Genomic DNA, 26,810 nt, shown 5'->3' with positions numbered 1-26,810 from the left:
GTTTTTTCTATAATTCCCTTGATTTCTAGTTTTTTTTAATAATTATTATTATTCACCGTTCATTAATATGTTATTACATAAAATCGGAGCTAATGCGTAGATACAGATATATGAATAAACATTATAGTTTAAATTTTAGCTTCGGGGTTGAACTTACATCAAAATTCTAGGCTTTGTACATTTAAAAGTAAAATCTGGATAAAAATACAAAAGTCAATCAGTTTGTAAAAATAGAATAAAATTCATATATCAATGGAAAATTAAAATTTCAACGACACATTAGAAGAAAAAATAAATAACCAAGCAATCAAAAACATAAAATGGATTAAAATGGTTGGTAATTTTTTTTTTTTTAAATTCCTTTCATGTTATGGTGTTGGAAAGAGGGAGTTGGGAAGTATTTAATCCCTCTCCCAGCCATCGTCCAGGAATCGTCATTTCCCAGAGAAGGTATTTTCAGGGATAAAGCTATATATCTTGCTGCAACTACCAGTAAAATACTCCTCAATTCGTAGGGATGTAGCGGCTCGTACGTTGTCATCTTCTGGTCAATAAGAGCATTTGCATTGAGAATGGCGAACTCTATTGGAATCGCCATAGCTCATCGACAGCACGCTCGAGAGTTATTCACTTGAACTTGATGTGTGTACGTCCGCGCCTCGGTGATTCCTAGAGAAAGAAATATAATATATGTATATGGATTTCACCAATAAGACTCCTAGGTTAGATGGAGTAATTGTAATACTATAAAGTTTACTTATACTTAATCAGTCTAACCAATTAAAGGCACATAAAAAATAAAATAAAATATTGCTTTAGCATCTGAGGTAGTCCTGCGTTCTCCCAGTCTAAAAAGGTATTATCCAAGCACTCAACGTGAATTTTGAGAGGTCTTATAAAATGTTGACCGCTTGGCATTCCACAAACGTATAGACTGTCGAATTGAAGATTTTGCCACAGACTTTACACGATCTTGTGAATCTGATACAGTCCGCGGAGATCTGGAGTTGGGCCGTAAACTTCCTTCCATCATTGATTTTTGCTAAAGTCCTTAGCAAAAAATATAGTTTATTTTGATTCCTAAACTTTTTTGATATTTTTTTCTCAGGTAATGCTATCAAATAAAGTGAAGGCTTAGTAAGATGATATTACAACGACTTTGAAAGTGTTTAAAACTATATTTAAGGAATAAAAATCAAGAATAATGAGGTTTTTCCCTATATTGGACATCGTGTATAAAATGGCATTGCAGTTACTGTATAGAGAGTTAAAAATTATAATATGTTCAGCGGTCACTCAACACATATTGTCCCAAATATGGGACAAACATAAATCGAATATTAATATTAATTACGTCTACAAAATTAAGGAAAAACACAAATTAACTACCTATTATATATTAATAACTGTTTTATTTAAGTCATAATCATTTGAATAATTTAATCTTATAAAAATCATTGTGTATAAAAAATAAAAATACTTCAGCATTTTGATATTTTACGTCGTAAATAATTTACTCTTCAAGTCAAAATTATCTCTGCCCATCCCCAAGGCTATACCAATTATTCGTATGGATTTTTATATCTACGTATTAATAGCTCATTATTTATCAATCCTGAACCAATATGCCTCAAAAACGGTACCCTATGCAAGTAAAGGTTAATAAAAGGTAGGTCGAATGTCCTCCGAGATCTCCGTCCCTACTCTCAACGTTCTGTATAAAATTCGAAAAACTACTTTTTAAGATTGATATTAGATAAATACAGTCTAAGACAGTATTCCCCATGTAGGGGTTGCTACCCCTGTGGAGGTCGCTGGACTCAACGGGGGTCGCGAGATGATTTCCAAAAATGAAGAATATAATTTATATTTACAATATTTTTTTTTTCTTTATTGTATTTAATATATTTTTGAATATTATGTTGAACTCAAATCATTATTTTTGATCAATATAGTTAAATAACTTATATTATTTTCCTCCGAGTTGAACTTTATAGGTATGATATGGCCTTTAAGTCATATATTTGCATAAAATGTAATCCGAATTTTAGATTAATTTCTCAATAAGGGTTGTAGGGGTCGCGCATTGTCCATCCGCATATTTTAAGGGTCGAACTAAAAAAGTTTGGGAAACAATGGTCTAAGACACATACCCCATAATATGTTAACACTCTGCAGGTTTGTAGATTTGCAAACGTTTAGACGTCAAAGTTCTCATATATTTAGTTGTTGGTCAATATTTAAGCTTTCAAAGGACCATTGTAGGAATTTTTTATGATATTAAAGCAATACCTAATATTGAAAATTACATCTCACATTTATTATATTGCATTTTTATTTTGATCGAGCATGAAAAACAGTCAATATTTGTTCATATAGATACTTTTTTAATACATATAACTATTGTGCCTTTCATAGAGATATTCCAGCACAGTCAGGGGCATTGCAACCGGGGGGGGGGGCACACACCCATGGAGTATCAGAGTAGGAAAAATAGAATTTTACTCGGATTTTTTCATTATTTTTGTAGTAACATAAAATAGAAATGGAGGCATTTCAAAATATACCTTTTTCCAGTCAAATGACTTTATAAATAGATAGAATTCTAATAAAAACCCTCAACAATTGAGGAAAATTGATACAAAAGGTCATTAAAAAGAACAACATTACATTCAATAAAAAGTCATTATTTATAAATTAAAAAAAAGCCTTTAATGACTTTTGGGAGAGATTGAAAAGGCCAAATATATATATTTTTTTTAAAGTCACCTCATATTAGAGTTAAAAAAGATATCATATTCACCCTTCCCCCTCCAAAGAAAAATCTCAGCCTTGAGTTCAGTTGCATGAACGGCATGAATCATGATTGAGACGATGAAAGTGTTGCACATTTATTGAAATAAATTGTTTGTATTTTTTAGTTGGCCAGTTTTTTGGAGTTGGTAATCTGAGAAATGAATTTTTATTATTTAACTATCAGAGTAGTCAACTTTCTTTCCTCATACACTCAGCTCTTGTTGGACTCAGAGGTAGAATTAATGATCGACATCGGAGTAATTCTTGTACTTCCTTCTCCCCTCTAGTCATAGCTACTTGTAACAGATCTAATGAAAGGCATGACAGCCAAGCTGGTCTCCTCCAAAACATTCTCCAAATTGTCAGGGTTGCCATGTCTATTTTTGTTTTTTTAACATACCCAAAATACACACGATTTTCATCACTATGCGATTTATTCTAAAACATAAATAATGATACCGAAGAGGGTTCTCGTACAGATTTTTACCTGATAAGAACAGATACTATCTTTTGATTGTTTTTTGGCATTTTGACTACAGAATGATTACAGCATAATGATTACTTTCTTCTTATATTTAATAGGTGCTTAATTTATTACATTATTTGATGAATTCTTACAGGGAAAACCATGCTTGAGCAGGGATAGTATTATGACTGATAAGTTCATTTATAACTTAAAAACCTGTTTTTATCGTTGCTTAACCCATGTATGTAATTCCTAATAATCCTCTTCATCAATAATGAATCTGGGATTTTGAAAGATATTTCTTATTATATAAATATTGAAATTATAATTGTGAAATCAAAGTCTTATTGCAAGTGTCATTTAACCACAATTTTTAAGAGTGGAAAAAATATCATTAAGGTTATATTTTTAAATATTTTATGTACAATGTACATACTCAATTTGTTCAACAGAAGTGTGTGAGTCACTAATTTGTGAGTCTAAAATAAACTCATGTCTTTATGAGAGTTCAAAGTTCGAGTGAAGTTTTAAGTCTTTAATGCAAAGCTCAAGTCAGGTTTAAAGTTAATAAAAACTAATGCCCTGTCAAGTCGCAAGTCAAAGTAGCTATGGTTAATAACAAATGATATAGACCCCTTAGAATCATTTCTTTATTAGTTACAATACATATTTTATGACGACTTTTCCTAAAAAAAGTTATGGACGTAACATGAGTTGTCCCATAAACGGGCATCATAACAGCACGTGCCACCAGCCAATGGAAAGATGCAAAGTACATAACTGATTTACATATTGACACAACATCCCCTATTGATGAAAAGTAAGGTTAGCTAGAAAACACAGGGTCCATAATAAAGTCTGGGCAATATGAAAAAAATGTGAACCTTAGCAGTTAATAGAGTAAAAGAAAACAAATGACGTCAGTGGATGAAGAAAATATTAAAATTCACTACATACAAATATCATAATTTTCAAATATTATATCAGTTATTAAATAAATATAGATCTTCTGTGAGGAAAAAAATTTATAATTCAAGAATAAACATGGTGAGTATCCATATTCAAATAATATTTGTACATTAACTCATAAGTGTAGATTTTGTGCTTAAACACCCCTCTATACTATTTTTATTCCAAATTTGTTACAGTCATCAAATCTAAGAAGAACTTGTGCCATTTCAAGCTGCTTTAGTCCTAAGGGAGTTTCATATCATCGCTTTACAAAAGATCCAGTTATTAGTACAATTTGGATTTTGCAGATGTAAAGGGGGTAAAAATTCGATTCAAATACATCTCGGATTTTCCAACGTCATTTTTCCCCAGATGATTTTGAAGGAGACAATAGGTCTTTATACCTATCTCAAAAATTGATGTATAGAATATTTTATAACTACTCGCTTAATCAATGTGTATTGGATTTTTTTTTTCTCAAGACTACGAGCTCTTGAAGGAGATAATTATCATCCCTCCTCGTTTGACTTCATTCAAATACTTATAATTTTAATTATCGAAAAAAATCACAATCTCCTCATAAAAAAACCTGTTGTTCAAATGGAGGACGAGTTGGATCAAACAAATGATACATTTATAACTCAAGAAGTTGTTGAATATTATACTGACAACAATTCTTAAGGTAGTGATATTGACAATCAGCTCTTGCCGTCAAATTATTAATATATAATGATGTTTCTCACTATGTTTATTATTAATTAATATTAGATGTAAATTACATAGGTATATCTTATCATATTCAATATAATTGAAGTATTATTGGAAGATTATATAGTGAATTTCAATGTCTTGTTCGCCCACTGACGTCACTTGTTTCCTTTTATGCTATTCACACACTAGCATACTAAGGTTCACTTTTTTTTTGTATTGCCAAGACCTTGAGAAGACATCGGTATTTTTTTTATATCCTGTCCATTAGGAATGTCATACAATTTTGTTATTTGAAAAATAAATTGCGTCTCATCATTGTAGTAAGAAAAAACATGTATTTGAATGAAAATAGTGATCAAATGTATTTTTTACTTCAAAATATTTATGATACACTTTAAATAGGTTTTTATAGCAACTTTGTCTTTTCATGGTACATGTTGACACTTGTATGGAATTTCCCCATATGTATTTGTTCTATCTCTAAAAAAATAAATATCGACTAAACATTCGAGCTGAAGAGAATATAAATTTTCCATTATTTTGAGAAAATTTTACGTTATGATGCATGTCTAAGAGGTAAAGTTCCTGTATTTTCAAAATCGATAGTTCACCCAACTATTAATTATAATATCAGACATCCCTATTCACATTTATAAGTAGATATTACATCAGTTGCTATAGATGTAAACATAAAATGAAGACAGCTAAACGAGTTTATATAGATCAATTATATAATAATCCCACACATAATAAATTAAGAGACCATATAAAGTAAAAGTTCTCCATAGGAGCGCAATAATTATATTTAAAAAAAACAAAGATACAACACCGACATAAAAAAAACACTGGTATAAAAAAATAATACATCAAAATGTCGGCAAATTAATATCATTAATAGGACTTAGGCCGACAATTCAATCGCCAACTTTGCTTTTACAAGAATAACAAAACATTAAAAAAAATTATTTAAACTATAAAGGACCAACTTGATTTGTTTTATTAAATGATTTGAAATTAAATGCGGTTGAAGATTCCTTGTATTTTCGGCATAATTTTTATATCGCGTAGGATAGGGGTTCACTATAAGAATGAATGTGATGTGTTAAGATCTTGGCTCATCTCATCTTTTACTGAGAGGGATATTGAGCTTCTCATTTAGTGTCTATTAAAATATCCCCCTTTGAGCTCGAATTTAGAATTTTAAATGTACTAGATGTTGAGTGAATGATTTAAAGCTCATCGTGGTCACCTCCAGACTTAGCCTCAGCACCATCAACACCATCAGATTCCAAGAACTTGGTGAAACCCTCAAGAGTACGCTCACCATTGTAGTTGACAACTTCGTTACTTCCCTTCTTGAATAATTTGATGGTAGGGAATCCAGTGACCTTAATAGATTCAAGCTCATTGGTAGTAGAGTCCATCTTTGCAATAACAATATCTTCCTTGTCAGCAAAGTTTTTGCCCAATTCTTCCCAGATGGGAACGAGTTGCTTACAATGTCCTATAGAAATAAAAGAAAGAGTTAATAATTGCAAACCCATCATCAAGTGAGATACAACTTACCACACCATGGAGCATAGAATTCAACAAGAACATTCTTGTCCTTATTCATGGCAACTTCTTCGAAATTCTTTCCAACCAAGACCTTGACATCTTCCTTGTCCCAATCTTCTGGAACTTCTTCAGATAACAAGTGTTGTTTAAGAGTACCATCAAAGAAGGATTTGATAAAAGCTCTAATGTTGGATTCAGTTATTTCAAGGTTGTCAGGACGGAACTTGGACATATCCTCTTCAAGCTTAATCAATCTCATGGTTGGTAATTCATCTTCTTTAACACCAAAGAATTCAAGAATTCGTTTGTGATCCTCTTCATCAGTATCAATGGTAACGAAAAGCATTTTTCCCTTGTGGTCCTTAGCAATGGGGTTCACCATCTTGACAGTCTGGTCAAAAGCTTCAGACTTTCCACTCATGAAGAAAAGGATATGGTTCTTGATTTCGCCAGAGAAGATCTTTTGTGCGCTGTCATGGTTGAACTCAATGACGGAAGGCAAGGCATTGGTGGAAATGAAAGCAGAAATGGATTCCGCTGTGAAGTCATCCGTTTTATCATTGCGTCCCTCATCGAACTTCTTGAGAAGGATGACGGCAGAGTCTCCCTTTATTTCGTATTCGGCGAAGACTGCGTCTTGAGAAGAAATTAAAAGGTTTCGTCATCCATGGAGAGGGCGGCGTCCAAGTAGGCCTTAGCAGCATCACTCTCCACATCCTAGCAAAAGAAAAGTAGTCAAAGCCACACTCCCTTATTCAATCCTTCTTACCTTGAAGAGACCCAAAACAGCCACCTTCACATCCTTGGTGGCGTCCTTCACTTCCTCCACAGTCTTGAGGGTGGCGGCCGGGGGTCCATTCTTCTTCTCCAACCAGGCAATGATCGTGTCTGCAGTTCTTCCTCCGTTGTACTCCACAGGCTTTCCGTTACGGAACAACTTCAAAGTGGGGTATCCGCGAACACCGAACTTTTCAGCCAACTCTCCTTCTTCTGTGGCGTCCACCTTGCCCAGCATGATGCTACTCTCCTTGTCGGCTAACGCACCCGCAGCCTTGGCAAACTCAGGGGCAAGAGCCTTGCAGTGACCGCACCATGGAGCATAAAATTCCACCAACATGAAGTCGTGCTTTTCGATGGCAGAATCAAAGTTCTTGGTAGTCAAAACCAAAACTCCTTCATCCTTGGTAATTTCGTCTTCGCCGTAACATGTTGCAGCTAGGCACACCAAAAACACACCCAAAAATCGGTTCATTTCTAAAAATAAGGACAAATTAATGAGAATCTCTTTCTAAGTACCTTGGTACTAAAGCAGCGTAGGAATGGAATGGAAGAAAGGATGAAGAGAGGAAAAGAAAGGACTTACTCAAACTCCACACGTACAATCACTTAGAACTTGTAGAGAAGACTGATCACTTTTCCTATTTAAAAGGAGTATTTTTACTTTGATGCGTTGACGTGGCTCTATTTGAGGCAGAAGAAGGCAGCGGGTACACACTTTAACTTCATGCAACATGATTGGTTACTCATGCCACCGGCTTCTTGAAGCGTTGGCGAATTCTTATTCGATCCGCTAGTGTTAACGTCACCTTTTCTTTTTTCTTTTCTACTTACTTCTGACTTCCTTCCAACTGATATACAGCGGGAAATTTCAAATGTTATTTACATTTCCAATGCCTTTAAGACTGTTGAAAAGTATGTAGGAGGTACGTATTATTTGCTCATACCTTTTGTCACAGTTTTAATATATTTTAAATAATGTAACTAATATGGCTGTGACTCATAATTGTGATCTTTTTGCTTCAAAATTATGTCATATAATATCATCATTATTTAATGTGAGTATTGAATTTAGGGATTCTTTCTTTAATAAAGATATTCTATCTACAAAAAATGAACACATTTCCATTAAATCTTAATTAAACTCCATCAAATGGTTAATAAATAAAAAAAGACGCAACACTTACATTGAATACTACTTCATGTAAATGATAAATAGTTATATTTCAACTAAATCAAAGTAATATGTACTGAAAATCCATAATAATGCCTAGATTTGTACAATTTTTCTTTTGTTTTATATCGATTAGGAACGAGAAAAGTAGGATATTCTTTCGATTGTTTTTGTTAATTTGTATCTGAAATATGTAAATGAGATGGTATAACGATGTAATAACACATTTTTAATACATTTTAGGGTCAGATATAAAATAAAACTAGGCCATAGATGGATAGACTTTTGATTGACAATAAAAGTTTAAGTTATTTTATTTGTTGGTCCCATTTTGACATCCAATATCTCGGTATTTTGCTTAATTTTAATAAAAAAAAAAGGGATTGCATTGTTATACAAATTGTTTGTTCAGGGCCCCAAAATGACCCACATCACTAACGATGCTCACGTCACCTGGGAATGCTCTAAAAAGCATACAATCCAAAAAATATCTATACTTACCATTATATTATAGAAATTAGGAAGTGAATATAGGGGATCATTTGATGTATTTTCTCTCATAATTATCAGAGCTTTGTTTACTTTTACTTGTGGTAAAAAAAGTATATTCTGGAAGGTTCATCATCGGAAGGCAAGTATCAAATTTTGGGGATGTACTAAAATTATTAAGACCTGGTTAGGGAATATTAATTGTAGTACTTAATACATCAGCAAGGTATTATGTAATTATTCTCAAATATTGATTCATGAAGATAAGTTGCATTTCCTTTACACAGAAAAGGGGAAAATTGTACGCCATGCGTACAGACTACACAGGTATTAAAATTCTACGTTATAAACATCTTATGTATTTTTTTCCCAAGAACGGTCTTGAATGCTATCTTACGATGAAGTGAAAGTACCTACCTACAGACTCCTTTGTCTTGAAGAAACTTAACATCTATTCAAAAAGAAAAGAAAACAAGTTGTATAAAGCATATGATCTGAGTAATCTTTTAAAGCCTCCTGAGCCTACGTAGGTAATATTGTGCAAAGTTAATATTAAGGAATACATGCACATAAAGGTACAATATAATGTATTTAAGAATAAATTCGGGTAATAATTGGGCTTGCTCCAATTGGATTGATATTATTTCACTCAAAAAATGTCGAAACTCTCATTGTGAAGATTAAAAGGGGTAGAGTAGGGATCGGTAGCCTTTTACACTCAAAGATCCATTTGAACCCCTTTACTAGGTGAGAGCCTTAAACATTTTTTTACATCTAACTATCAAACTATCACCGTTTTTATTGATTTCAACATTCTTTTTATTTTAACTTTAAGATTTCCTCTTAAAAAACTAATAAAAAAGGCCGAGTTAAATATCTCTTTCAAATGATGAAAAAGTTGCACTTAAATTATAATGATACATGTAGCTAGCAAACAAAAAATGTTTTTAGGTGTCATCCTGTGGGTCTTTTGAGACGTGCATCGGAGCCTTGGCCGGAATTTAAAAAAAACAGTAATTTACTTAATGAAATGTTACTATTTACTTAACCCCATCCCAGAGCTGCAGCATCAGGATGAAAGAGTCGTGAGTTGCCAGCCCCTGGGCTACTAGGTTGATCATAGAATTACACTAGGTATAGCATTATATTAATTTTTTATTGTATGCGTTACAATAATTAACATCATAATGATAATATACGGATTACCAAAAACATATAAAACCAACGAGGATTGAATCAATGTACACTTTTTTTTAAAACAAAACGTTCAACATATGATTGTATTTGGGCCTGTCTTCAATGAACATCTTATGAGACTATCAGATAGATTTGAGCAAAAGCAAGTTGTTAAATGTAATATTAGAATTGCTTGATAAACGGGTATGTATTACACTAATAGAAAAACCTATTTTCAGTTATACACAGTGCATATCCAAATTTAGATCCATAATATATAAATACATTGAATACTGTCCTTCGAGAGCTTTCTTCTGTTCGTTACGTCATAGCTTCTTTTTAAAGAAGCAAGAATAATAAGAACCATGGAATCAAGATGGTTTAATTAAAGATTGACTCTTTTTAACTGAAAATAATTACTAAATCAAGGTAAATACAATTTTTATTCATAGATTCGTATTTTTTGTGTCAGTCCATCCGTACTGTTGTTTTGAGATAAAGTATTTTTTATAACTTTAAGGAGGATAATTTGTCTATTGACGAGAAAATGTCATCAGTCATCCTTGATGCCATTACATATCTGATTTATTTAATGTCACCTGAAAATACATTAATTAAATAATATGTCAAGGAATATAGTACTATAGAAAACTCTCATTCTAAAACAACAAAAAGATAGTATGTTTCTCTTGTCAGGTATTCATTGATCTAGGTGTAATAAGTTTTAATGTTAAATACATATTTTTCTTGTCTAATTAGGTTCAAATATTAATCGAGTTCAGTATCGTGCATACTATCTAGGAAAGTATTCTTGATATTTAAATACACATATATACTTCAAATATTTGAAGAATAAAATATCTAAAAAAAATCATTTATAACACAAATACTCATTTGTAACCAGGTGGATGGATATGCATACTACATAGTATCTTTTTAGCATATATTCAATGTTGAAAATAAGTAAATATCGTAGTCATCTTATCATTGATGCCCTAAATTGAATCATAGGAAACGCCATCTTACGGATTCAAAGTTGACATTTTTGTTACACAAATCTTGAAACTTCGTCAAATTAACTTCATAAATAAAACAAAAAAAGGAAACTTAACACCTGCATAGAGATATTTGAATATAATCAAAGTAATATGTACTGATAATCACTATGAAATATCTAATATGGCAACTTTTTTTGTGTGGATCTATTAGGGACAAGAAAATTAGGATAATTACAGAAAATATCTTATTCTTTCTATTGTAATAGTTAATTTACAATATGGAAATAAGATTGTACTAGGATATAATAATAGTTTTTTTATTTTTGATTGATTTTAACGTCAGATCTATAATAAAGCTAGGCCATAGAAGGTTAAATCGTTGATTTGCAGTCTAGTAAGGTTTAAGTTATTTTATTTATTGATCCCATTTTCATTCAATAAGTTCACTATTTTCTTTAATGTTAATTATAAAAGGGATTTTATTGTTATCCAAATTAGTTTTTTAGGCCCCAAAATGGCAGACATCAACAATGCTGACGTTACATGAAAACAGTATTGTCATGTTAAATTTTATGCGTTAAAGAATATAACCAATTCAAGGCAGAATCGAATATCGAATCTCTATTCTTAATGATATGACGAAAGATGGAATTCCTAACATTTTCATCACTGCTGAAGCATATAGCATTTTTATGTATAATAATTCTTTTTATATATGTATTTAAAAAGTATTTTTGCTCTGGTCAATAATATGTGGTCTCAGAAACGCTCCTGGTGTAATAAGTTAAGTAATAACTACTACTTATCGTTTATTATAGGATGTCTTCATATATCCTTGTTATAAACTACACATTGTATCGGCATCAGGCGTGTTCAAGCAAAATAGGCTTTATGTACATTTACGATCAGCTAGTTTCAACAACAAACGGCTAAGAAATCGGCCTAAATATATTTAATGGTTTGTAGCTTTAGGGGTTTATTTTTTTAGGGTTCCTTTATATATCATTTTCTAAGTTTCAGTGGGACAATTGAGGTTGTTCCAACAAAAATTAATAATATTCAATCCATGAGGCTGTCTAAAAAACAAAAAAATACATAAAACTTCTATTCCTAAAAAAAGATTCTTAATTAAAGAAAAACTTTTAAAAATATTATTTTTTCTGAAAAGACTAAATTTGAATGATAAATGACCCTTTTTCGCCCACCTTCTCCTTGCACCCCCTCTGCGGACGTCTCTAACATAAAAATTATAAAAACATTACACCGCACCTGATGTTATCTAACCATTGCCAGGGACTAACTTTATAAATACCCATACTTTAGTAAGCAATACATGTTTATTAACTTAAACCAATTCAACATCCTCCCACCGATCCTCATAAAAATATCTAGAACCAATCATTTAAATTTGAATATATGCATGTCTTATAAGGAAAATAAACTTTGCTTAAATTATGTTTTACCAAAAAGTTTTTTTTTTTTAATCATAGCAGACACATTTTTTATTCCCTAAAATAATAAATAAATGTTTCAAGTGTTTGTTTCATGTAAAAAGTCATCCTTCTTCTAATATGAAGCCTAGATTAGCCTGCAATAAGGTTGATCCAACCCTTGATGTGCTGTGAGCTTTTACATTGAAACTTTTAATTTGAACATAATTAATTTACACAGCTAAATTCGAACCTATAATTTTGTGTACATATTTCTGACATTACTAAAAATTGGTTAAAATTTGTAAACATCAGCTAAGCTTTCCAGCTATGTTTGGGTGGAAATCTGGAACATCTATCTGAAAATCAGCTACGCTGTCAACACTGATCTGTATGTATTTGGTGTATCAAGACCAAAGAGCTCCGCTAGGGGTACTATACATTTTACAACACTTGGATCAAATGCTATGAATTGCTACAAAACTTTTAATAGTCTGGATTTACATATTTATTATGTAAGTAAATGTATCACAAAGCCCATGAAGCACAACTATAAAGAGTTCCAGCTGATATTTATTTTATGGGTCTAAGTTATTGACAAACAAATAGAAATTGAGGTCGATAATAAATAATGATTAATTAACAACTAATTACATTTATTTATAACATATAATGATTCATTTATATGTATCTTGTATGGGCATGCATGATTTAACAACATTAGTAAGTCTAGTGTTGGATCGGTCTAAATAACTAACAAGATTGCAGTCCTATCAGTCCGGTCCTATTTAAATTTGTCAGTTCGAGGACCGGTCATCATCAGTCTTTTATGGTAACTGCAACAGCTGAAATGACGGAGTTGCTACCTCTATATCATTTCAGTTGGGGAAAGTTTCATCATAACCTTTTTTTCTTTGTTTTTATATTATTTGATCCTAGCTAGGAGTGAAGAAAATAAAATGATAGCTAAGACCGTAGGAGACAAAGTCCTTAGAACCGAAATGGTCAAAAATACTGACCCCCCCCCCCAACTCGGGGGGAGATTGGATAAGGAAATCAGTCCTAGGATCAATCCAACACTAGTTGTTGAAGTTTCATCATTTCTTCTTTAAAAGAGACAAGATACACGAAGTTTAAAGTAGGAGGTGTGTGGCTAGAACCTATTATTATTTGTTCTAGCTATCATTAATTATTTTCTTCGTTTTTATATTCTTCAATCCAAGGTAGGAGTAGGAATAAAAAGATAGGACTGACCAATCGTTTTATAGGGCCATTGAATTGTAAAACAAACATCGGACCCATAAAAAAAAAAGACTTAAAAGTGGGTGGGGGAAGGACACAAAAGGAAATCGGGTACTGAGGAGGATGTATACAAAACATACGTTTATCAATATATTTAGTGCCGTGTCAGTCCATATTTAGATCTGAATACGTCAGTCCCGTCGAGTTCAGACCTAAAACTTATAAAGATCGGTCCTTGATGGTATAACTCAACTTTACTTCTTCTTGTTTTAATTTCTTCTATTACTGTCAGTCCACAGGACCGGTCCTAAGGACTGATAGGACCGGTAATAATAAGGACTGACACAACACGAAGTATAATATTTTGAGGAGAAAAATAGATATATTATACGTGTACTTATTAGTTATTACCTTGTATTATATTATGTATGTACGTGGCAATAAACCGTATATTTATCATTTCTATGAGATACATAGGTCTATGTCAAACAGTTGGACATCTTTGAAGAAAAAAAAAAGATACATCGTATGTTTTTCATTATGTAGGTAGCTTATGATACTTTTTGACAACAAATGTGTCTGTTTACTTACATAGGTATATATTATCTACTCCATTTTAAGTAGATTACCATCTACGAATACCCCTACATATAAGTATATAAATATTATTATAGAGTCATTTCTAAAATGATTAAACTATTTTTAAGTAAGGCACATGTGACGATTTTTTATTAAGTGTATAGTTTTTGATGATAAGAAATAGTCTGTCTTTCTCACCATTTACTCCCCATGTGTTTTCTTAATCCATGGACCATGAGTAATATATGTATAATAGAGGTGGAGTTTCTCTAGAACTACGTCTATGACATTTACAAAAATACATTTCAATATAATTATTGGATTAGATATGTGGCCAGTCAACACAAAAGCAAGCTAGAATTTTTTTTTGGGTACATTTAGTGCTGTTTCAGTCACTATTTATTTGGGTTTAGGACTAGTCCCCATCAGTCCTTGAGACTGGTTCTTAAGACCTTCAGACTCCCAATACTAGAACTGATTAAAAAAGAAGAAATCAAGTTGATTGATGTCATCAAAGACCGTACTTAATCAGTTTTAGGACAGATATGCAAAACTGAACTGGACGAGACTGCATTCTTCAGACCTAAATAAGGATCAACACAACACTAGGTACATTGTATAAGTTTGCCTGCAAGCCCTACTTTCTCTTTCTATCTCGAAATTGGTGATAGTTGAACTTCAATCATCGCAACCTTTTAATATTAAGGAAATAACTTTGCAAAGTAAAGAATATAGGATCTCGACTTTTTTGAGACTTTGGGACAATTAGTTCTCTGGAGGATCATGAAAGTAAATGGAAGGTGTCATATTGTGGAAGAGGTTGTGAGTCGTTCCGTGGACTGAGGGTTGAGGTCTGAGGGGATTTCTTCTCATTAAGTATTTTACTACGACTTTTTCTTGTATCCAACAGGAACTATTACTGTATAATTACGGGATATACGTAATAGGTATCATGGAGAAGAACTTCCATGTCTTCAAATCCATTAACTCCTGAAACAGAAAATTACTATAAACATTCATAAATAGAAATATACCCTTACAAACTCCAGTGGTTGTCTGAATCTACTAGAAAACTTATTCGAGCAATGGTGATCGATTGAGTCGCGATCCCTCTCATCCAATAATATAATCTTCGCTTTGAATTTCCTTATTATTAAAAGGTTTCGATGATTGAATTTCAACTATCCGCTGTTGCTATATCCTAGTTCGAGATATAATTTTTTCTAAGAATTGAGTGTGAATTACATTTGTGTTCTTCAAAAAATTATTATCATCCATTTCTATCAACAAATTATTCTGAGTAGCCCTTTTGGATGTGCAGCAAATTGCACTTACAGTTGGCAAAATTGACCATAGCTTTCAAAGAATTAGAAATTGAATTTGAAAGTCGAATAGTGTCGGTCTTTATTTTTGTTCAAGATTGCCTTCAACATATAACCTATAAAGTTTGGTCCTTGATGACGTCACTCAACTTTATTTCTTCTTTTTTTAATCAGCTCTAGTACTTAGAACCCCAAGGACTGACACCCTAAGAACCGGTCCTAAGGTTTAAATGATTATAAACTATAGCTAAAATACTTGGTATTAGTATCTTAATTTACTCCACGAATTTGAATAATTACCATATAATTAATTCAAATATGTCAATAAAATAATGACCTGGTTGTATAATATATGAAGTAAAAAAATAAATGTGGATTTTCTCCTTTTCTTCGTTTTTGTTCAATATTGGGTTTTTATGTTGGTTGACGCACCATATATATAAGATTGTATTTCCTTTAGAATGAATATTATTATTTATATTAAAAACACACGACCCAGTTCAAAGATTACATTATTATACATAGATAAGAAGAAGATATTCATTTTCATATCTTACTTCAAGTGTAATTATTTATATCATATTTGAAGCATTTTATTATTTATGAAATTTTATCTATTATTACTCATTTTGTTGTAATAACGGGAATAATTTCTTACTTAGAGCTGAAAATGTTATAAGATATCAGCATAAGATGACATTTTTTTAGCAATTACATTTTTTGATTAGCTTTTTTTTTTTTAAAGGTCCGATATTGCACTCATGTTCTCAGTAGGGGTATTATCGGTAGTGTTGGGTCGGTCTAAAAAAACTAAAATCTGATCCTAATAAAATTTGTCAGTCCTTAGTCAGTTTAAAGTAGGGGATGTGTGGCTAGAGTGTATTATTTTACGTTTTAACTTTCCTTAATTATTTTCTTTGTTTTGATGTTCATCAATCCTAGCTAGGAGTGAAGAAAATAAAAAAACTAGCTAACGTCATAGGACTGAAAGACCGACTAATCGGTTCTTATTACCGTTCAGTGGTAAAAAATATCGAACCAATAAAAAAAGACTGAATTAGGAAATCAGTCCTGGTACCGTTCCAACACTATTATTTAGATAATTATTAAATTATTATATATATTGAACTCAATTTGATTTTAAGCGGAGGTTTTGTACTCTACAGAGTGTCCTTACTCATTAAATAATATTATAATTCGGGGAGTTGTATTATTTTGCCCCAAGACTCTCTCTTGCTTTGTTTATAAACAAATATAATTAAACATTATCGTTCTACTAATAGTCACCCAAAGTCACTCTAATCCAATCCCCGCATCAAACAATAAACCCGTTATTATGGCAGCACCGGTGATATGATATGTAAGAATCGTGGTTATAAACAAACGATTGTATCAAGAAGTAAACATATGTATCAAATTTCGCTAATCGTATCCTATAAATAGACTCATTTACGCTAATCACATTCGTTCACATTTACAACTAAGAAAAAGTTATTTTTCATTTTTATATTTATATAAATAATTATGAATAAAGCCCTTACTGTGAAGAAGAGAAATAAGTTAATTACGAATGTGAAATTCTTAAATATATCAAAACGTCCTAAAATTTAATTCAAATTATGTATATATTTTTTGTATGCATATTACACGAATGCATAGGTATATATATATATATATACATACAAAGTTAGTAAAATGTTGAATTTGACACCACTTTATAATACTTTTTCTTTTTATTAAGCTCTGTGTTTCCTTGAATTTCATATTTAGAATATATGTACATGCTATGTAATTACATTAAAGTTCTTAATACAATAATAAACGATACTGTTAAAATTCATTTTAAACTCTTGATAAAAGATCCCGAATAAAGTTTAAGAATAAATCAAAATCATAAATCAATATTTATTATTCATTATATTACTTTTTAATCTATAGTTGATATAGTTATTATGTTTCAAATTGTTCAGTTAAAGCAGGGAATATTAAATAATGGTTCACTGTAAAATGATTGTGGTAAAAAGGTTGTGGACAAAAATGTTGGGGTAATATTGTTGCGTGGTAATATTGATGCATTCATTATCATTGTGATACAAAAACGTTGTGAGTATTTTAATAGGGAAGCAAGATGATTGTGAGCAGTATGATACTGAGTAATTTCATTGCAAGACTATAATATCTTGCGCAATTTCGTTGCAATTGGTATTATATTCGGAAGATAAAACTATGGAATGATGAATCCCAGGATAGAACCCTTCTAAAATGCAATAATATACCCCGGCCCACAGGTTGTGTAATTGAAGTACTGGCCCCAAAGCTGAATTGATCCCCCGCTGCTTCCCTGAGCATCAAGGTACCCTTCTAATATCCCAAAATACACCCCGACTCACAGGATGTACAGGTGAAGTGCTGTGCCCCATGGCAATTTAAACTCCACTATTGCCGCGTTTCTCAGCACCAAGTAACGCTTGAAATTACTCACTACCATATTGTTTCACTATGAAAATACTCATAACGTTTCTGTGTCACAATGATAATGTACACAACGATATTACCACGCAACGATATTTCCCCCAACGTTTTTGTACGGAACCTTTTTACCACAATCATTTTACCGGACACCATTAAATAATATATCTGTATAAATTAGAAACGCAACTTCATTATTTGAGCCTTGGTAGTAAATCCCTATTAATACTAACATTAACTCTTGTTTTCTTCAATCTTAAAGGATGTTCCATTAAAGAAATTAGGGAATTTCATAATGTGACCATGATATAGAATTTGAGTAATCAGTGGGTTGTTACAATTTGGCTGAATGAAGTGAAACATATGTTATTTTGCAAAAAATCTTGCTAATTGTTTGGAAAAGAGTCTTTAAAAAGGAACAATAATTCCACTTAAGAGCCATATAGCGAGTAAAAAATATTTTATAAAAATATATGAAAATATGTCACCGTATTTGTTGGTCTGTTAAATTTTTATGTTTGTCCACACCTAATAACTCCGGTTAATACTGGGTAATTTTTTCGACATTATTCTTCTTGTTTTTGCAAGTACGAAAAAGATATTGATGGATTTGTTTTCCTCTTAAAAATTCCTTTAAAAGCTATTGATAACTTTTTGTGCAGAATTAGCACAAAAACGTTTTTTATATAGAAGTATTTTTTGAATATTTTTTTAATTTTCTCAATTTGACCATTTTCAATGTGATTTCCCTCAGCCCAAGCAAATTTGGTTAACCCTTTGCTAGCATATATATTTTGCAGTTTAAGTAAGAAATCCGTTAATATGTAAAATAACTGAAAATGATTGTTGATTTAAAAAAATCATTGAAATCATAAGTTACATATTATCTTTCGAGACTCATTCCAGGGACACAAATTAATGTTCGCACATGGGATATACAGCATGTGCACAGGGATTGATTTAGAGTAGGAACTGTTCGTAAATTCATGTATTACAATCAGGAACGCCATCCACTTAAATCCCCGATTGATATCCCGGCCCGCGGGTTGTTTTTCGTATCAATTCGACTAACAAACAGGTTGTAACCCACCGCCAAGCCCAAATACTTTTATAACAGAAAACCAAAGTGACTACAAATTTTTAAAAATAAATATGGGTATAGGTATCATCAGCCGATATCAACGTCGAAAAAGTACAGAAAAGTATCAGATTTTTCAGTAACACCCCACTCTCTAGATATGAAAAATTGAAAGCCTAGGATATCAATATTCTCCCAAAAACACCGCTGAGATACGTGCCTTTTTCAAAAATGATATGTGAGAGCATATATAAATTAAGGGAAGATTTAGTATGGGGACATGCAAGAGCATATGTTTCAAGGTTGAGGATTAATGCTCCAACAACTCGCTGGGTTCTTGGTTCTACACTACACACATAAAAGGTATTTGGAAGGCGCTGAATCTCTCTTGGTTAAAACGACTCAGGAGCTCCTTTGATTTTTGGGCAATTAAAATCGAAACAAAATTCTTTCACCGTATTGGTTTTCAATTTGCTGAACTATTGCCTTTATGGGTCTATCTGAAATGTTTGGAGTTGTGAAAAGATGGGCTCATTATTGGAGGAAGATGTGCTCAGTATGGAGCTCTATCATTGAGAATGGCCTCTCTTTACTAGGTTCAAACGAACCCCTCAATTATAATCCTCTACTGAAGAGTAGGAGTGAGTTTCTTAGTAATGCAGAGATGACTTTTGTAGGCTAATATATATCAGATGGGTGCACCGCGTTGAATAACTTTTTTCTATCCCATAGAATACGGCGGATGTTCTCTGGACGAGATTTCGGATCTTGGTTCTCCGATCCTTACATTCATTGCATTAGAAGTCATTCCTAACAAAATGATAAGACAAGTTTTGACTGTTATTATTGGTCGTGAAAAGAAGGACCCTTCATCAATCACGAGGCGAAGGTTTGAACGGCTTGGTATTAGTGATGGCATGGCACAGGCAGATCCCATCGTCATTTTGAAGAGCCCATTCACTGACAAACGTCAAAAATGGCTGAGGTACAGACTGGGGACGCTCTGTATTTTTGCAAATAAATCCTGGGAAAATCTTTAGGAGATAAATTGTTATTTTTACCGAAAAGAATTTGAGAATGCTTTACCATTTGTGACTTTGATCACACACAGTACCAACTTTTGCTTCGACTGTAGCTTCTGAGCTCTTTCTTGACTATTTGGGGTGCATTTCTTTCATTTGAGCAAAGTTAGGGTGTAATGATGATTTAACTCCTAAGCGGTTCAGGGTAATGCGGCAGTATTCTTTCCTTTTGAAGCAGTTGTAAATATTTTTTAAATTGTGTATAGGGTCGAAGATGAGATGAACTTTTCTATTGATGTTGTGTGGTTTACTAATTGAAGTCTGGAGCTCACCACTACAAAGAAAATAAGTGAAGAACTTCCTGTTGACTGTGTGGTTATCAATTACTAGTCTCTACAGTAACGGCAGTAGACAGAGATTTGGAGCATGGAATTTTAAGGCAATTCGACTTGAAAATTTGATCATAGAGGGCCGTACTAACATTTTGCCACAGAATACAAACAGAAAGAAGAGAATTGGAAAATCTCCTTCTGTTGAGTTTCTTAAAGAGTAATGTTATCTGTTCTATGATGAAAGACAATTTTGAAGAAAGAATTGGCTCCAAGTCTGGGGATACAAGTAGTTTGTTCAATAAGCCCATGATGATTTCAGAAGTCTCTTCATTATTCAAGAACTCTTTTGGTCCTAAATACGAAACAATTTTGATAACATATGTTACTGACTTGATGACATTACCTTTGTGGTAAGACAGTGAGAGACTGAATTATTGCCTAGCGTATGATGCCCTAGAAAAATTCGAAATCTAATGTATCATTGGATTTCGAGGCTAGTCTTAATATCAAGGCCCCTACCTTCAGTCACTTCCAGCTTAACAAAGGCCAATTTGGGGGATTTAATGAGTATAAATCCCGATAGTAATCTTTAAAGTAACAACTTATCATACAGCTCGTTAACAGTTAGCCCCTCTTCTTCTCTAAAAATTTTGAGCTCCAAAGCTTCCTGACGCTTGTTTTCGAGATGGAGTCGTAGGCAACTAATGGATGCTCGGATGGGTCTAGGAGAAGAGATGTAGAACGGAAGGTTTGACCACACTCAAGGGACAGTATCCTTTTTCAGTTTCCCGAAAAGTTAAGTAATTCAATGAAGTACATATGCCAATCCTTGAATTAGTTCCATATTATTTTAAAATAAATTAGCCGGATAAAAATTATTCTTTTTTAAAATACAAATTTACAGTTAATTTTGAATGGATTGGGGGTATTTAAAATCAAAATTTTCTTACACTGATAAAAAAAAAGATGTAGTGTATATCTCATAGTCACTAATGAAATATCCAAGCCCTATATTATCAATCTCAACTAATATAATTTTATAAAAGGTTGACAGATGATAGACAAAAGTCAAAAGTTTTCTGAGTCATACATGTAGTTTTCTGGAGATATCTGAAAATTGACGAAAATTAACCTTCCTCAAAAACAAGAATTATAAAAACTCAATTTTGAATTTAAGATAGCTATTTAAAAGTTTTATAACAATAAAATCCCTGTTTTCATTAATATTAAGGAAAATAATGATTCAAATTTAAATATCAGTGAATTATCCAATTAATCAATAATTATGACATCAATAGTGTTTCCACTGATGTCATAAGTTGTATCATGATTGAAGTAGACGCCATTTTAGGGCTCAAAGTGGATATTTTTACTCCATTAAAACTCCAAGAAATGGCTTTTTCAATTAAAAAAAGATTTATCAATTGCATTGAATACTGATTGAAGTCAATGATAAACACTGATATTTGAATTAAATCAAGGTAATATGTACTGAAAATTAAAAATTCATAAAAATTGCTAGATTTGTACATTTTTTTTATTGATTAGGGGCAATATAGTAGTATAACAAGAGACAAATACCTTATTATTTCGATTATAATAGTTAATTTTATATCTACAACACGGAAGTTAGGATGTATAAGAATGCAATAAGTAATAACATATTTGTAATACATATTAGGATCTGATATATATTGAAACTAGGCAATAGAGGATTAAAATTATGATAGAAATTAGGATTTATGTCCGGTTATTTGTTGGTTAGTTCACTTTTTCCTTAATATAAATGAAAAAAAAGGGGTTTTATTGCTGTTAGGGATGGCTGTTTTAAATAAACACGGATATACTGTGGTGTGTTTTCCTTCCAGCTGTTATCATTAATTTTATTTGTTGACGCTAAAGGACTCTAGGGAAAGAGTGGTTAAGGGAAAAATAAACAATTCAATCAAAAGACAAGGAAGACTATGTTCCTAACACCGACCTAAAATATCGTCTTATTGTTGAGAGGTGGTCGCCCTTATTCTTCTTTTTTCATCAGGGTTGGGGGAGACGGCCTGTTCAAACTGATCTGGTCTGGAGGATCATGTAGCAGCTTCTAATTTTAAGCTAATCAGAATTGAGAACTACTAAATCCTACCTTCCTTGTCTAGAGTGTCCATTCTTTGCCAAGAGTTCTTTAGTTGACTCTTGTATTATTCAAAGCAGCTGACTCTACGTATTAAGAACTCAAAAAGTACTATATAGGATTTTAATTTATATATCAATTAAGGACCTTCGTTTCATTACATACTTTGTCATTGATTTTATTATCAATTCAATATTTATAATAATTAATAACTATTCTCTAAATAACAACAAAAAGTTGGCAACAAGAGAAATACAGAAGACTAGCTACCACATGTTTTTTAAACTTATCCTGTCTCCCTGGATAGTTGAGGTTGAGAGTGGATAAAAAGCTAGTCGTGTATAGACGTTGGTTGTTTATCCGGTACCAAAATGGCCGACAGTAACTATGTTTACGTCACGTGATAAATATTATTTTTGATAGCGTAATAGGTTTTGTTAATATATTTTTGACGATTTTTACGTAAATATTACTATGTCCTGACTCCTGTGTATTACTTTAAATTTGATAAGAGTACATTTTAAAAAAGGAAAGCACTAATGAATTCAGAGTATATGTATACTTTCCATTTATGTATTTTCGTACTTATGCATGAATAAATAAGGTTTAGTACGTTGACTGAAATGAACTGGAGATGATTTGAAACTACATATTAAATATATTATTATTTTGATTGTATGAATATCGATTTTAAACAATGAAATGAAGGAAGAAAAGACAAAAATATCGTGTATTCCTGCATGAAAAGTGAATTGCTTATAACTAAATATAAATTGTTGTAAAAGCACATTTCAAGAGTGTGGGAAATGATGTATAATATTATTATATGTATATAGTTTTTGCTTTTTCTTCATAAAAGTGTATCCTTGCAGCCTGTCTATATTCCTTTTTTCCTCCTATACATAGAAGGATAAGTTTAATAGATACAATAAATTGTATTTGCTTCAATGCAATGTCAAGTTGTTAAGTCATGGTCAAATTGTCTGAAATCGAATCAAAAGTATTTACAGAAGAAATCCAGCTTCAGGATATCTCTATCTCAAAGACAACAACATGTTTGGAGGAATGTATAATTGTTGTAGGCTCCACTGGATCTGGAAAAAGCTCTACAATTTCAAAATGTACCGGTTTACCAATTAAGTCGGGAGACGGTCATCGAAGTATAACCAAATTTTCGTCAGTTTATGAAGGACAGTAAGTTGCGTGATTTATAATAAATTATGTTATGTTACGATGTTACTATCGTCTCTCATTCATTATTGTAGAGATTTACAAGGAAAATCCATTTATTGGGTAGACACGGTTGGATGGGATGATCTGGATGGAGATGACGTGGAAACTTTTCAAGATATATTGAAATTCATCAATAGATACAATATACGCCTTGTTCGTGCCATTGTTTGGAATGTTCATCCTGGTTCTATCCGTCAAGATGCAACTCTTCACAAACAAGCACATTTGATAAATCAATTTGCGGATAAAAGGATATGGAATAATGTTGTTATTATATGTAGCGTAATTTTCTAACACTTTTCATGAATCAGATTTTAATTAATTTTCATTTATTTACTGAATATTTAGGTAAACAAGCAATTAAGGCCGAAAAAGAAGGAGCTGGTGCACTTCGAGCTGCATATGATTTTAATAAGACATCTAAAGTACAAATTAAAGGATATCGATATATTGACGACCCAGCATTTGATGATTCTGATTTATCTCAATTTCTTCAAGATGAGGCAATAAAAAAGAAGTTCAATATCGTTGATGACATTGATGTCAGAAATATTGTATATGGAACCATAGAGAAACTAGGAGCTCCAATACAAGTACATAACTCAATGAATATATATCAGTTATGAAGTTGAACTAACAAAAGTACATCCCTTAGATAATTTTTAATAACTTTCACTGCACAGCATGTGGTGAAGAAGGTGATAATCGACTTATGTCTCAATATTGTCATATGGAAAAGAAAATGGAACATTCCGAAGAATTAATGCGATATCATCCAGCTGAAACAGAGCTCTTTCACCCAACCACAAACAGAATATTTGATCACAATGGGACTTTAAAATCAAATTGGTATCACTCTAATAAGTTTTGTTGTGTATTTGGAGGCGGAAAAGGACTAAAGACGTATACATGCTGTAAGCAACCTCCTGAAGAACATGGATGTGTAGAAAGGTGGGCGTGTTGTAAAATGGATTTAAAAAGAGTGGGATGCAAAAGAAGATATACATGCTGTAGAGTAGATATAGGTACCTAAATTATTTCCTGGAGCATTGCTAGCTTTCATTATTTAGGGGGTTCAAGACACCCCCCCCCTCCCAAAAAGGGGCTAGCGACACCACTAATGACTTCATTGTATTTATGCATTATTTCTATTATTATTTTGTTTACAGATGATGACAAACATGAAGGCTGTGAATTCCGTTATAAATGCTGCAACAAAGGATCCAAGGCTAAGGGATGTAAGCCTGTATGTAGAAAGTGTGGAAATCCTTGGGGATCAAATGCCATGAATTGCTACAAAACCTCTCATACCCTTGTTGAAATTTTATGAATATTAATTTATACTCAATTCTATACGAAAGCTGTGTTAAAGGCTTAATGAAACTAATTACCTAGAAAAAAAACTTGCACAAAATGTATGATTATATCCCGTAATTCTTTTGATTCTGAATTTTATTTAGTTAGTCTATTCAAAGTGATGAAAATACATTCATATTATAACATTCTTATAAAAAATCATTTTTTTTATATGTTTTTTATATGAAGCTGCTACTCTTAACAGCTTTATTCCATTTATATTTTTCCTCACCTAGACAATATATGTAGGAGCTTTCATTTGGGTTTATTATTTTTTTTAAAGATCTATTTCTGGAATATTCATATTGAGTTATAAATTTTAAAAGTATTATATATTTACGTAAATACATTTTCTTCCAATAAGATCTCTGTTTCCATTGGTAGCTGTCATATCTAAACAAATTTCCTTATAACTATCAATTCAATTTTATAAACGATTTAAATAATTTATTTTAAATATATAACTATACATTGTGTGAAAGATGTTATTGCATTAATTCTCAGGATAAGAAAAAAATATTCAACCATATGAAAATGGGCTTGATCAATGATCATATCAAGAGATTATTTACTGATGAATTGCTGTCCTATGGACTATTATACATATGAATTACATTTGAATTTAAATAAACAACAACAACCTGATATGATTTTCTTGATTGACTTTAAAATGATTTTGGTAAAAAGGTTGCAGACAAAATTGTTGGGGTAATTAGGTTGCGTGGTAAAATCGTCGAATATATTATTATTGTGAGACAAAATTTTGTGGATAGTAATATTATCGTAAAGCAATTTCACTCTAAGCCAGGCCTGCAGAGTCGGTACATAAAATGTCCAACTCCGACTCAAGTATTTTGAGTGTCACCGACTCTGACTCCGACTCCAACATACATTATTATTTTTTAATAATATGTTTTATAGCCAATAAAAGTACTATAGGGTAATTTCACTCTATATACTTTAAATATAAATTTATTTTATAGCTATAGGTAGTTATTAGTTATATGTTGTAAATAATTTGGATTATTTGGAATATAAGATATTTAACTAACTAGATGAACAAGAAGTGAAATTGATCAAAATGCATCTATTGCTAATACATACATTTATAAGTTTAGGATAATACACAATAAACAGAACATCTCACTGCAATGTTACCCTTTCCTCTGATGACAATTAACTAACATGGGCAGTGCCTACGCTATACCCAACATAATAATGTATATTTTAGAAGTGTTAAAGATTGTGATTGTTTGGACTATAAAGCACGTTGGAAATTTTTGAAGTAGATTTATAAATTAGTTAACTTAATAAGTTTAATAGTACTTAATACCTAAAGTTTACAACCATTTAGAAAATAACCATACAAATACTCAATATAAGTCTTAGATTATAAATAAGTTTAGTTCATATAAATTTTAATAATTTTTGTAACCGGAGTCGGAGTCACTACAAATTTTCCGAGTCCTAACTCTGACTTCACCAAAAATGGTACCGACTCCGACTCCACGACTCTGACTCCGCAGC

The 26,810-nt window shown here is 31.9% G+C and overlaps 2 protein-coding genes and 2 long non-coding RNA genes across 5 annotated transcripts; 2 read left to right on the top strand and 2 right to left on the bottom strand.

Moving 5' to 3' along the window:
* On the bottom strand, positions 1-3,434 carry LOC121118978 (uncharacterized). The gene is made up of 3 exons (XR_005864634.2): positions 3,006-3,434; positions 2,804-2,947; positions 1-1,114 (listed from the first exon to the last, which is right to left on the bottom strand). It is a non-coding gene; the product is annotated as an uncharacterized lncRNA (long non-coding RNA).
* Positions 3,435-3,712: 278 nt separating this feature from the next.
* LOC121118889 (uncharacterized) lies at positions 3,713-5,255 on the top strand. The gene is made up of 2 exons (XR_005864600.2): positions 3,713-4,309; positions 4,411-5,255. It is a non-coding gene; the product is annotated as an uncharacterized lncRNA (long non-coding RNA).
* Positions 5,256-5,691: 436 nt separating this feature from the next.
* Positions 5,692-7,981, bottom strand: LOC121118886 (protein disulfide isomerase). Its single transcript, XM_040713480.2, is given in 5 exon segments — positions 5,692-6,428; positions 6,491-7,132; positions 7,135-7,198; positions 7,251-7,735; positions 7,845-7,981. Coding segments are annotated over 4 exon segments (1,464 nt in total). The 5' UTR covers positions 7,734-7,735; positions 7,845-7,981; the 3' UTR covers positions 5,692-6,153.
* A 52-nt stretch (positions 7,982-8,033) lies between these two features.
* On the top strand, positions 8,034-25,429 carry LOC121118888 (uncharacterized). 2 transcript variants are annotated; one of them, XM_040713482.2, is made up of 6 exons: positions 8,034-8,184; positions 23,601-23,888; positions 23,960-24,204; positions 24,276-24,520; positions 24,583-24,952; positions 25,097-25,429. In XM_040713482.2, the coding sequence occupies exons 2-6, from the start codon at positions 23,665-23,667 to the stop codon at positions 25,255-25,257; spliced, it is 1,245 nt and encodes a 414-aa protein (XP_040569416.1). In that variant the 5' UTR covers positions 8,034-8,184; positions 23,601-23,664; the 3' UTR covers positions 25,258-25,429. The 2 variants fall into 2 exon arrangements, with proteins under 2 accessions (XP_040569416.1, XP_040569415.1); XM_040713481.2 differs by lacking the exon at positions 8,034-8,184 and adding an exon at positions 10,403-10,526.
* Positions 25,430-26,810: the final 1,381 nt, after the last annotated feature.

Source organism: Lepeophtheirus salmonis, chromosome 5 (genome assembly GCF_016086655.4).
Source record: "Lepeophtheirus salmonis chromosome 5, UVic_Lsal_1.4, whole genome shotgun sequence".
Lineage (NCBI taxonomy): Eukaryota > Metazoa > Arthropoda > Copepoda > Siphonostomatoida > Caligidae > Lepeophtheirus > Lepeophtheirus salmonis.
This window is presented reverse-complemented; position numbering and strand designations above follow the sequence as displayed.

Coding starts and splice junctions, on each gene's coding strand:
- LOC121118888 (XM_040713482.2), top strand. CDS start 23,665: ATGGTCAAATTGTCTGAAATCGAATCAAAAGTATTTACAGAAGAAATC. Junction 24,205..24,275: donor GAATAATGTTGTTATTATAT/GTAGCGTAATTT, acceptor CTGAATATTTAG/GTAAACAAGCAATTAAGGCC. Junction 24,953..25,096: donor ATGCTGTAGAGTAGATATAG/GTACCTAAATTA, acceptor TTTTGTTTACAG/ATGATGACAAACATGAAGGC.